Below are 13,602 nucleotides of genomic sequence, written 5' to 3' on the forward strand. Positions count from 1 at the left end.
AAGTTGTATAAAATAAATTTTATGCCAAGGAGTAACCAGTGTAAGAATTTCTATTTATTCCTTGTTTAATGTTTTTCTGGGTTTTTAAAATTAATATGATTTGAAACTGGGTTAGATTTCCTTTATACTGATCATTTAGAAATGAATAGAGTTTTGTTTGTTGCTTTTGTGACAACTCCTAATAGAAATTCATTTATAACTTCTAAAATATATGTACCGCTTTTAGGATTTTTAAAATGAAGTACCTGGTTTTCTTTTTTCCATAAATACAGTTTGTTTTACGTAGTTTTTTTTTTTTCTTGACTTTCTAGAACTAACGTCCTCTGTCATATGACATAAGAATTTCCCCCATGTTGTGGGGGAAGCTCTGAATATAAAAATAAAAAACAAAAAATTTTAAGCCTAAAAACTAAACATAAACCAGTAAGTGCATTGGCACACACCTGTAATCCTAGGGACTTGGGAGGCTGAGCAGGAGGAGCACAAGTTTGAGGCCAGCCTCAGCACCTTACTGAGACCCAGTCTGAAATTAAAGAATAAAAAGGGATGAGGATGTAACTCAGTGGTAAAGTGCCCCTGGGTGCATTCCTTAATACCAAACAAATAAACAAAAATGCCACTGAGCATATATTTTCTTTCCTATTCTAAACTAGTCATGCTCGAAGCTGACTCATTCATTTGCCTCCCCAAGTGATTTGAGGTGTGAGAAATCTATCTGGGAATGCCAAGAGCTTCTTGGATGGATAGGGCCATGAGTTATGAAGATCAAAATTTAGAATCAACATGAAAAAAATGTATTAGAAGATTGGAGCAGGATCCCACAGAAGTTTTCACTAAATAAATTTAATGCCTTTGGCCTTATGACCAGGTCTTAAGGTCAAAAAGTATCTTGAGTCTTAACGTATTACATATGGTTATAATAAAGAGAAACATCAGTTTTGCTCATATTGATTTCACTAATGGAACTTTGAGGATGTATACCATTGTGGATTTCATATTAGAAGAAAAGTAACATAGAAAGGTGAAATTAAAAAAAAAATACTTATGCCTTGTAGTGGGGGGGTGGTACTGGGGATTGAACCTAGAGCTTTGAAAATGCTAGGCAAGTACTTTACCACTGAGCTACATTCTCAGCCCCTTTTTAAAATTTTATTCTGAGATGGGGTCTTGCTAAGTTACCCAGGCTAGCTCCAATTTGAGATTTCCTGCCTTAGTCTCCTGAGTAGCTGGGATTATCAGCAAGTGCCACTGTACTAGTTTAATTAAGCTTTTTAAAGTCAAATAAAAAAATGGTTCTAGGGTCAATGCACAAAGCTTAAATTTTACATTTTATCAGTATTGCTTGTAGTTTTAAGGAGTAAACTGCACCTATTTTATTGATACTTCTTGAGGGTTTTTTTCTTTTTTGTTGTTGTTGTCATCGTTCACTGTTGAATGCTGGGGATCTAACTCAGGGCTTCCTGCATGCTAGTTGGCAAGCACTCTACCACTGAGTCACATTCACAGTCCTAATTTTTGAAATTTTAATTTGTGACATTTAAGTATTTCTGTACATATAAAATTGGGAAATGGATATTTTGCAATTAGATATTTTGATAAAATTTTCTGTAGTTGAACCCATAGATTTTAACTAGTTTTATATGATAAGATGTTTAGATATTAGAAAATATAAATTTAAAAGATCATTTTATAGATACTTTCTTTTAGGGATGGGTGGATACCAGGGGTTGAACTCAGGGGCAATTGACCACTGAGCTACTTCTTAAACCTATTTTGTATTTTATTTAGAGACAGGGTCTCACTGAGTTGCTTAGCACTTGACTATTGCTGAGGCTGGCTTTGAAACTGAGATCCTCCTGTCTCAGCCTCCCAAACCACTGGGATTACAGGCCTGTGCCACGTGCCTGGCTGTTTTATAGATACTTTCTTAATTTGTTAATATTTTTCTCTTTATTCAATATTTTAAATGCTCTAGTTTGTTCTCTTTTGTACAGGTTGAAGATTGTGAAGATTTCTTTTAAGTGCAAACAGTTTTTTATTCAACTTAGAAAGGAATTGGTAAGTATTGGTCTTATAATTATTGATATAAATGAAGTAAGTCTTTTATGAAATGCCCAGTCATTAATGATAGAATTTTTCTACCATTATAAGTACAATTAATACTGTTGATAACTCTCTATTAAGGTAAATGAATTCACTTTTTATGATCAGGTGTATTTGTTTCTTCAGTGTTTCTATGGTTTTGATTTAAAGTTCTTCTAGACATTCTTTCTGTTCTTTCCTCTACTCACAAACTGATTTCTAACACATGATATTCATTGTCCATCCCCAGGGTCCATTCCTAAGAACAATAGCTGAACATTTTCTATGGCCTTCTCCTTTTTTCTATTAAATCCACTGCATTTCATTTCATACATAAGTTCATTTCATTTTTGGAAAGCTGAGCGTTTCGTTTATAATTCGTGAACATATAGCACATTTCCTCCCTGTGTTGAAGTGATAATGGCCTTTTTCTATGTTAAGTATAAGTTGAGTTGTCATGTACAGTGTTGGAAACAATTTTGTATTGTAAGTGATTATCTATTTCATCAAATTAACCTTTTTATTTACATTATTTCTTAGAAATCTTTGCAAATTAATATAGTTTTCAAGATGGACGTGTGTGTGTGTGTGTGTGTGTAGAATGTATTTGAAACCTTAATGTATTTGAATCCACTGCATTTTATCAGGATATCAATCTAATCTGTGGCTGTTCATTTATGTTCACAAAATGTAGAGTTTTCCTAATCAAATTTCTATTGAAGTTAAAATGTAGCACAAAAAAGTACATGGGGTGTGTGTGTTTGTGTGTTGTTGGCAGTTGAACCCAGAGGTGCTCTACCACTGAGCCACATCCCCAACCCCCCCTTTAAAATTTTTTTTTAGTTGTAGATAGACAAAATACCTTTATTTTATTCAATTATTATTTTTATGCAGTGCTGAGGCTCAAACCTAGTGCCTCTCTTGTGCTGGACAAGTGTTCAACCACTGAGCTACAAGCCCAGCCACCCAGCTCTTTCTTTAAAAAAAAAAAAAATATATATATATAGATAGATAGATATTGAGAATCAAATCTAGTGCTTCACACATGTTAGGCAAACGCTCTACCACTGAACCACAACCCCAGCACCCCCTCACCGTCCAGCCCTTTTATTTTATTTTGAGATGGGTCTCACTAAGTTGCCACCGCTGGCTTTATACTTGGAATCCTCCTGTCTCAACCTCTTGTGTTGCTGGAATTACAGGCATGTACCCTGTAATTCCATTTTGCCCAATGTTTATGGTACATGTTATACATACTGTATGTGTTACTAGATACAAAGCAACTAATAATCATAACTGAGATTAATTTTCTGGTGGTCAAGAAATGATGTTTTAAGCATATTAACTTTGTACATGGTACTGTATTATTTACACATAGACATTTTACAGTGATTTAGTTATGGAAAATAGCTTCATGACCTTTTTTAAAAAAAAATATATAGTATTGGGGATTGATCCCAAGGGTGCTTTTCCAGTGAGCTATATCCCTAGCACTCCCCCCCTTAAATATTGAGACAGGGTCTCACTAAGTAGCTGGCCTTGAACTTAATGATCCTCCTTCCTGACCTTCCTGAATTGCTAGGATTGGAGACATGTACTACAGCTTCTGGCTCTCTTTATGATCTTTGAATGGGGAAAGATTTGTAGAATAGTACATACAAGGAAATCTTCTTAACCTTAAACATAAAAATTGATAAGATGGGCTGTTATAGTTAATAACTCTTCATCAAAAGAAATCATTAAGAAATAACAGAATATGTATCACTTTCTCACACACACACTCTGTCCTTAGTTTTAAATGCAAGCCAATAGAAAAATAAACTAGTAACTTGAACTACACTTCACACAAGAGAGTGTATCCACATGGCCAGTGACGTGAAAAGATATTGAACCTCATTAGTCATCAAGGAGGTACAAATTATAACCAAAGTGTGCTGCCCTTGGATACTCACCAGAATATTAAAATGAAAAGGACTGATAAACCAGTGGTTGGTGAATATATGGAGCATACACAATTGTTGGATTTTATGTACTAAAGCTCAACATACTCGTATCTATGATCCATCAACAGAATAGTGTTCAAGTGTACACCAGATGACATACAGAAGTATACACAGCAGCATTACTCTTATCCCCTCAGACTGGAATCATCAAGTGTCTATCAGCAATAAAGTGGATAAGTATCTGTAGTATGTACATTTCCAGTAGAATACTATGAAGAATAAAAATAAATGAGTTATTGCTTCACAGCTCTATAGATGTATACCGAACAAAAGTAAATATAGCATTAGATTCTGACTTTTTTTCTGATATTCTCTGCATTTTTGGTTTATTACAGCATGAATCTAGAGAAACACTACTGGGATTTAATATGGTGAATTACCGAGCTTGTAAGAATTTGTGGAAAGCATGTGTAGAACATCACACATTCTTCCGTTTGGACAGACCACTTCCACCTCAAAAGAATTTTTTTGCACATTATTTTACATTAGGTTCAAAATTCCGGTACTGGTAAGTACTACTTTTGTATTAAGAATTTTTTGTTTGATGTTTTTCCTCCCATGAAAGCAATTGTCTAGTTGATAGAACCATAGAATTATTGCTCCTCATACCTACCTTTGGAGTCCCTATGGAATGCAGCCCTTACATATGTATCAGAAAGTTCTATGTGTTCTTCAGAGATTCATCAGGCTTCAGAGACCCATTCTATTGACTTTATTTCAGGTCCTTATTATCTAAAGTAAATTAACCACATTAACTTATTTATAGTCTAGACAGGTTAGATTTCCATTGTCTCTTTACTATTTATGTAAAAACTTCTCTTTGTTCAGGCACATTTATTTTATTTGTAAAAATTAAGATAGATTCTTCATGAGTTTATATAGTTTTTGTTTTAAATTTATAATTTAGCATATTTCTGAGTTGTTAAACCATCTATTGTAAAGAGTTCAGAATATTCATTAGGCAAAATCAAGTTTAGTTGTTGAACAAGAACTCCGGGGTTTCTTTTCCCTACAAGTGTCTTATTTATTATTTCTTAAATCATTTTTATTTTTAATGGACACATAATGGGGTATAATGTAATATTTGATACCTGTAAAATATGTATAATGATCAAGGTAATTGGATATTCATCACCTCAGACATTTATCAATTATTTTGAAATGTACCATTAATTGTTGTTAGTCAGCATTATCCTATTGTGCTGTAGGATATTAGAAGTTATTTCTCCTATCCAACTGCACCCTTTGTCTTATTTATTCTTGACAGCTTTATTTTTTCCTGAAAGTCTTTGGGGGAGTAACTAAATTTGAAGAAGCTCTGATTGGTTTTATTTATGGAATTTTTAAAGGCCTTTAAAAGCTGGTTTTAAAATGAAACCAGATAAGACTTGTATAGAAAAAGTTATTGATGATCTTCTAGTAAGACGAATGTTACTGATTTTGTCTGTTTCTGTTCCCAAAATAAGATTTTTCTATCTTCAGTAAATAAAACCCTTGACCATTATGTGATAGGCTGATTTTATCTTATATGTTCAGGAGAAAAATAGTTAGAAGTGTCCTAAAAAATTTACATTGTAGGGACTGGGGTTGTGGCTCAGTGGTACAGTGCTTGCCTAGTACATATGAGACACTGGGTTTGATCCTCAGCACTACATAAATAAATAGCATTGTGTCCATCTGCAACTTAAAAAAACTTTTTTTTTAAATTTACATTGTAAATTATAGACATGTATAAATGCACAGTTTGTAATCTCAGTAAAAAATAACAGCATAAAGTTTACTACAGAGTATATCACTAAAAATAAATGCCTGTCATCCCAAGAAAAGTGCACAAAAGTTTAGTAGCAACAATTAAACAGAATTAGGAAATTTTTAATTAAAAAAAAAAGAATCTTCAGTGACTTGATATGTTTTAACTCCTTTCTCACTTTCCTAAAAGCAATATTGAGAAAAATTATTTGCAAAATTAAAGGTAAGAAGTCTGAGGGTGAATGTGTGCAGTCAATTGTGAAAGTCAAGGGAAAATATTGAACCTTCCCTACAGAAAAAAAATCTCAAAAGGCTCTATGTTATTTGAAATGTGAGATCAGTATAAAACCAACCTAAGGGTGTTCTTCAATGAGTCTAATTCCAAAATGACCACTGGAGTAATCACCCAAATACTGACCTTACTTTCTGGTAGAACTCTTTTCTTTTCCCATATCCTTGCAGAAATATGTATCTGTCCATCCATTTCCCTCCCTTTCTCCCACCCTCCTCTCTCTCCATACACACACACCCATTTTACTTATGTGACAAAGAAATTAATAAAATACAGTAACCAGTCTTCAACTATAGTTCAAACAGGTCTCAGATAAGAAAAAATTCAAGAAAGTAATCCAAATCATACCACAGGTCTAGATGTGATGAATACAAATAGAAGAGACAATTGAAGATACTGTTGTGGAGAAGATCATCACTGACACCAAAAGAAATTTCTACCATAAACATTAATTTTAAAAAAAAGTTTAAGAACTATTTTGGGGCTGGGATATCAGTGGCAGACCGTTTGCCTCTCACGTGTGAGGCACTGAGTTTGATCCTCACCACAACATAAAAATAAATAAATAAAGGTATTGTGTTCATCTACAACATATATATACACACACACACAATATACATATAATATACACAAAATATACATATATATTTTAAAAAAATAAACTCATATTTAAAAACAAAAAAAAATTTTAAGATTGGTGGAGAGAACAATAACTGCCATTTGACTGTTATTGCCCTTGGGAGAAGACTGATCTAGAATTGACAGACTTTATTCATTCAACAGAACTGAGATTATGGTCTATTAAGTGGAATCTGTACATTTTTAGAAATTGAATGAAATACTTTAAAATAGATTTATTGAGGTATTCACACATAGTAAACTACTACATTTAAAATTAATGTTTGAATCTCCATGAATCCTTCACCATAATCACAATAATAAGCATACCCATTACCCACGAAAGATCTATAATATTCCTCTTCGACAACCTTTCTTCCACCTTTTGTCCTCAGACAACTGCTGATCTGTTCTCTGTCTTTATAAATTTTCTAGGATTTTATGTAAAGTGAAACATATTAAGTATTCTTTTTAGTCTTTAGTCAATCCACTTTTACTCAGAATAATTACTTTAAGATTCATCCATATTCTTGCCTGTATTTATAGTTCATTTCTTTTTATTGCAGAGTAATAGTCCATTGTGTAGATAAATAATTGGTTATCTATTTGATGATGGGTATCAAGTGGATTGTTTCCAGATTCAGGCTATTACAAATAAAGCTACTGTGAACATGCATGTGGAAGTCTTTGTATGGACATTTTCTTAGGTAAATACCTGAATGTATAATGGCCAGCTCATATGGTAGATGCATGTTTAACTTTTTAAGAACTGTTGAACATTTTGTCCAAGCAGTTGTACCTTTGTGAATTTTCCTGCAGTGTATGCAGTGTAGTTTCCTGCAGTGTAAGTTCTATTTTAGGACTGAGGATGTAACCCAGTCATAGGATACTTGTCCTACATACATAAAACCCTGGGTTCAGTTCCTCCCACCACCCAAAAAAATAGACTTCTAGCTCTACCAGGTCCACAAAGATAATGCTTGCTGTTATCTTTTTAGTGTTTACCAGTATCAAGAGAACAGATTTTGAATTTTGATGGAGTTAAGCTTACTAGTTTGTTCTTTTATCAACTTTTCTTTTGTTCTCATATCTAAGAAATATTTGCCTAATCCAAGGTCATAAAGATTTATTTCTCTGTTTCCTTCTAAGAGTTTTATAGTTTTTGCTCTTACATTTAGTTCTTACATTTAGGTGATACATTTGGATATAATTCTTATATTTGATGTAAAATATGGGTTGGAGTTCATTTTTTGAACATTTATGTCTAGTTGTTCCTTTTCACTTTTGTCAAAAATGAGTAGCTCATTTGTATTGTCCTGTTGTTGAACTTATTTTTTATTATTAGTCCTCTAGTTTTGCTCCTCTTTTAAAAGTTGTTTTGGATATTCCAGCCACTTTGTATTTCCATTTGAATTTTAGAGTGATTTTACCAATTTCTATGAAAAAGGGATTCTAATTGGAATCATGCCGAATCTGTATATCCATTTTTGGAGAATTGATATCTTAAAAATATAGGCTCTTCCAACTCATGAAGCATAATATGTGATTTTCTTAAGTCTTCTTTTATTTCTCCAGCAATGTTTTTAGTTTTTTATGTATAAGTCTTGCATATCTTTGTCAAATTTAGCTTTACATATTTCATATTTTTATCCATAAATGGTATTTGTTAAATTTTGATTTCAAATTGATCGTTGCCATTAGAAAAAATGCAGTTGATTTTTTTAATGTTGACCTTGTTTTCTGAAGCCTTGCTAAACTCATTTATTATAGGAGCTTTCTTATAGTTTCCAACAGATTTCTTTTTTTTTTTTTTTTGTACCAAGAATTGAGCCCAGAGGCACTTAACTACTGAGCCACATCCCCAGCCCTTTTTAATATTTATTTAGAGACAGGATCTCACTGAGTTGGTTAGGGCCTCGCTAAGTTGCTAAGGCTAGCTTAAACTCATGATCCTCCTGCCTCAGCCTCCCAAGCCACTGGGATTACAGGTGTGTGCCACTGAGCCCAGCAGTTTCCAACAGATTTTCTACCTATAAGGTAAAGATGGTTTTAGTTCTTCCCTTCTAATCTGATGCTTTTTCTTTTTCTTTCCTTATTGTTCCATCTGGATTACCATGTTGAATAGTGTTATACAAGTGATGAGAGCAGACTTCCTTGCCTTCTTCTTCATCATCTTGGTAGAAAGCATGTCATCTATTGACTGTGAACTATGATTTTGGTTGTAGGCTTTTTCTAGATGCCCCATATCATTCATGCATGTTAAAGAACTTCTTGTTTCTTCTTTCCTGAAAGTTTTTGTTAGGATTGTGTGTTGATTTTTGTTAAATGCTTACTCTGTAATTATTGAGATTATCATATGGTTTTCTTTTCAGTTTGTTAATATGATCAATTACTTTTTGAGTTTCAAGTGTCAAACCAGTTTTCTATTCCTGGGATAATGCTCTCTTTTTTATATGCTGTCTAAATAAACTTGTTAAAATTTTGTTTAGAAATTTTGCATCTGTGTTCATGAAGGATATATTGGTCTGTAGTTTTCTACATTGCCAGGTTTCTGTGTCAGGGTAATATTGGCCTTATTGAAGAAATTAGAATATCTCTATTTTCCTGGGAGAGTTTGTGTGGTATTGCTCTAATTTCCTATGTAAATGTTTGATAGAAATTACTAATTAAACCAAATTACATTGTTATATTGTGTGCATGTATGAAAATATAAGAACAAATCCCACTGTTGTGTTTAATTATAATGCACCAATTAAAAATATGGGGGGAAAGTGGCATAAATAAATAATAGGCATTGCATTCCAATTGTGAAAGACACTTTACCAGCCTTGGATATTATTGATCTCTTTTGTGATTGCTAATAAAGGAGTTTTATTTATTTATTTTATTTTTTATGTGGTGCTGAAGATCGAACCCAGTGCCCTGTGCATGCTAGGCAAGCACTCTACCACTGAGCCACAACCCCAGCCTATAAAGGAGTTTTAAATAGTGAGAAAAGAAAAAGAATTTACCAATTAATCCTTCTGGGCAGTTTTATTTCTTAGAACGTTTTGAATAAATGTCCAAAAATTTTAATAGATAAGACAGTCCTGAGCAAACTTTGGTAGTTTTTCTTTAAACAGATTTTCCCATTTCATCTAAGTTACTGGCTTTGTTAGCTTAAGGTTCATAATGTTTCCATTATCTTTTTAATATGTCCAGAATTTAGCAATGTTGCTTATCTAATTGATATTGATAACTCGTCTTGCTAGAAGTTTATCTGTTTGGATTAAATATTTTTTGAACAATGAATATGCCAAATGAAACTTGTCTTTGGGCTTATGTAGCTTGTGGACCACTCTTTGTCTCTGAAATCCTAATGAAAATAAGAGACTAAAAAATATTAAGCTCACCCAGGTTGCCATTCAAGTCTAAAGTCAGCATGACATTATTCAGTATGTTAAACCTCATGTAATATAAAATCTCTGAGCCTTTGAAAAACATCTACTCATAGTAAAATTAAGCCAACTAAGAGAGAAGTCAAAATAACTCAAGAAAAATTCTTCACTTAGAATGAAGATTAAATCATTCAAATAGAATTAATACTTTACAATTGTGAAAATGATAACTACTGAATAGAAATAAATGGTAAAAATTTAAAATGTAAAATAAATACTGTAACTTTAAAATTAATTAATTAATTAATTATTTTTAAAAAGACATTAAACCACACTTGTAATCCCCGAAACTCAAGAGGATAAGGCAGGATTGCAAGTTCAAAGCCAGCCTGAGCAACTTAGACCCTATCTCAAAATAAATTTAAAAAGCAAGGGAAGATGTAGCTCAATAGTAGAGTGTCCCTGGTCCCTGGGTGCAATCCCCAATACCACAATAAAGAAAAAAAAAAAAAAAGACAAGTGAGAAGAAGTATTTGAATCCTTAATGTAAAGCTTTAAATATTAATACATGAACTTCTTAAGCTTTCTCAATCTTTTTTCCTTATGTTTTTTAAACAAACAGAATCTTTTCCTTTCTTTTATTTCAAAGGAAATCAGCATTATCTTTTTAGTTAAAATTGAATTATAATTAAGCATGGTCATACGTGCCTGTAGCCTCAGCCAATCCAGAGAGTGAGGTAGTAGTATTGGTCTATCCCAGAAATTTTTAAATAGCTTTATTATATTTGTTTATTTTTTGTGTGTGATGCTAGGGATCGAACCCAGCGCCTCACATGTCCTAGGCAAGCGCTCTACCACTGAGCCACAACCCCAGCCCTGATCCCAGGAATTTGAGGCTAGCCTAGACAATGTAGTAAGACCCTGTCTCAAAAAAAGTAAAAATGAAACAAGTGGCATATATCTTGTATTCACATTAAGATTCTGTCTCTATTTCAAGACTTTTTTCAAAATGATTTTTACCTGTGCTTAATGATGATGATTTCTTGGTAGAAAAAAAAAGTTTTTTTTTCTTTTTAGACCTTTTTTATATTACTTAATTACTTATAAATAATAAGCATATATATTTATATACAGACATATGTATATACATTTAACTCCTGGCACTTTCTTTTTTTTTCTTTTTCTTTTTTTTTTAATTAATTTTTTTTTCTTTTAGAGAGAGAGAATTTCAATATTTATTTTTTAGTTTCGGCGAACACAACATCTCTGTTTTGCATGTGGTGCTGAGGATCGAATCCAGGCTGCACGCATGCCAGTCAAGCACTGTACCACTTGAGCCACATCCCTAGCCCTCCTGGCACTTTCTTATTGTTCAAAAGATCCGTTATCTACTGTCAGATTTTGGTGTTCTATATTCTAATAACAATTCTAAGCCTTTAAAGACTGTGTTTAGATAATATGCAAAATATAAACTCTCTGATATTGTTTAAATTGTTCCTTCCGTGGCTATAACTCAGTGGTAGAGCGCTTGCCTAGCATGTGTGAGGTACTGGGTTCCATCCTTAGCGCCACATAAAAATAAGCAAGCAAAATAAAAGCATGCTGTTCATCTATAACTACAAAATATTTTAAGTAAATAAATTGTTCCTTCCTTATTTTGAAATTCAATTGTAAATCCAGCCTTTTGAATAAGAGTGCACCATTTGAATCCTCTTCACTGGATAATTAATGTATCTGTCAGGATTTAGTTAGAGGAACAAAGCCTTTTTGATATTTCAAATAAAAGCAATTTAATCGAGGGAAATGGTTATACAGGTGTTAAAAAAGACTGGGAAGGCAATAGGGAATAAGTGGGCTGTGAAGAGGCAAACAGGAAGAAGGGAGAATGCCCAAGGATCAAAAGTTTGGGTCACTTCTGGGCAGGAATTCCCAGGCCTGGACTTGGTACTACACTGTTAGAGCCACTCTCACAATTCTGAATCATCCAGAGAAGTGTTGCTTTAGCCAACGATGGAACCATCTATAAGATGCTTTTTCCCACTGTGCCCTGTTCCTACAACTTAAAGCAGCTACCAGCACCTTCCTGTTTCCTGCTCTGCCTTTCTCTACTTTCTGATCTTCCATCAGTGCCTTCTGAAAACGGAATGTAACAGAAAGACAGGTGGCAAAGGAATCTACAAAATGGAGTGTATTCACTCAAAACCCCTTGCTAATTGTAGCAGAGCACAAAAGGACAGAATTGATACTTATTGTCCAACCTTCAAAAGCTGATTTTTGCAGTCAAGTCAGAAAGATTTCAGACATGTCACTCAGAGCAATAGGCATGAGTTTATTGAAGGGATAGGAAAAGGGAAAGAGGATACTCTCAAGCCAGAGAATGGGTCCTGTCAGAGAAAAGAGGGATAATTAGCCTCTCCTGCACTCCAGTTTTATTGGAGATCCCAGAGAAATTTCCAGAGAGTCCCACATAGGCCCACCTCTTAACTTTTGACTGGCAGCAGGATGACATCAGACTTTGAAATCTCCACTGCCATGACAACTCTAAGTCACCTTAGCATATACTGACCTGTTCAAATTGGATTCTTAACCATGCATTCTTACAGATTTTATGGTTAAAAGGAATTATCCTTATCTCCCTGAGTTTTGGGATCTGGTCTGTGAAAAGAGTCACAGAAGTCTTCCTCTTCAGGGTAACTTGGGATTTTCTTATCTATGTTATTTTGGGCCTACATTTCTCCTACAGATAATAAGTAGTTTACAGAGGAATGCAACATATCCTGTCTACTTAAGCCAGGCAGGGCTACAGGTAAATTACTTCCTGGAAAAGAAAGCACGTGGGGGTCAGCACAGTGGGCCCATACTATAGAATTATTCTTTTAACCTTGTGTTCCCACTACTCACATCTGTCTGCCCCCATCACTATGACAGCTCAGTCCACATTAAGTTAGTGTGTATATACAAACCATATATATTTGCCATATATATTTATAGTTTTAAAGATTAAGCTTTATGTTTATAGTCCCTAAGAACTTTAAAAATTATCTGAAGCACTTTTTAATCACTAGAGTGACTAGTAGTCTTATAAATGAAGTAAGAAAGGCAGCATGACAAATGTTTAACAGTCTTATACTTAATAACTATACACTAAATAAACACTTTTTCCCTCATAGTTAAGTGGTGGTTGACAATACAGGTACTATTATCATACATAAAATGTTGAAATATTATTTTGACTGGTAACGTTACACAGAAGTATTATTTTCCCCACCAGCCTCCCCATGCACACCCGGTTATCTCTTGTCCAGAATATCCAAGGGATTAAATCTTATTCTAATGTGGAAATACAAATAGTGGGGAACCTTAATTTATTATGTCTTCCTTAGAGGAAATATACTTTCTTAAGAAAGTTCAACTTATTAGCATTAAAACATCATGTTACTGTTTCTCATTTTTCCATTAAAACCTCAAAAGCATGCTCTTC

The 13,602-nt window shown here is 33.5% G+C and overlaps 1 protein-coding gene across 12 annotated transcripts in view; it reads left to right on the forward strand.

Moving 5' to 3' along the window:
- The window catches only part of Ptpn4 (protein tyrosine phosphatase non-receptor type 4), a 177,514-nt gene that overhangs the window by 101,837 nt on the left and 62,075 nt on the right, over positions 1–13,602 (forward strand). For all 12 annotated transcript variants that reach the window (XM_040294127.2, XM_078017252.1, XM_078017251.1 and 9 more), the window contains 2 exons: positions 1,995–2,058; positions 4,421–4,593. In XM_040294127.2, the coding sequence (XP_040150061.1) occupies positions 1,995–2,058; positions 4,421–4,593 (237 nt within the window). The remainder of the gene's footprint in view (positions 1–1,994; positions 2,059–4,420; positions 4,594–13,602) is intronic.

The sequence above is a fragment of the Ictidomys tridecemlineatus genome, chromosome 7, assembly GCF_052094955.1.
Source record: "Ictidomys tridecemlineatus isolate mIctTri1 chromosome 7, mIctTri1.hap1, whole genome shotgun sequence".
NCBI classification, from domain to species: Eukaryota; Metazoa; Chordata; class Mammalia; order Rodentia; family Sciuridae; genus Ictidomys; species Ictidomys tridecemlineatus.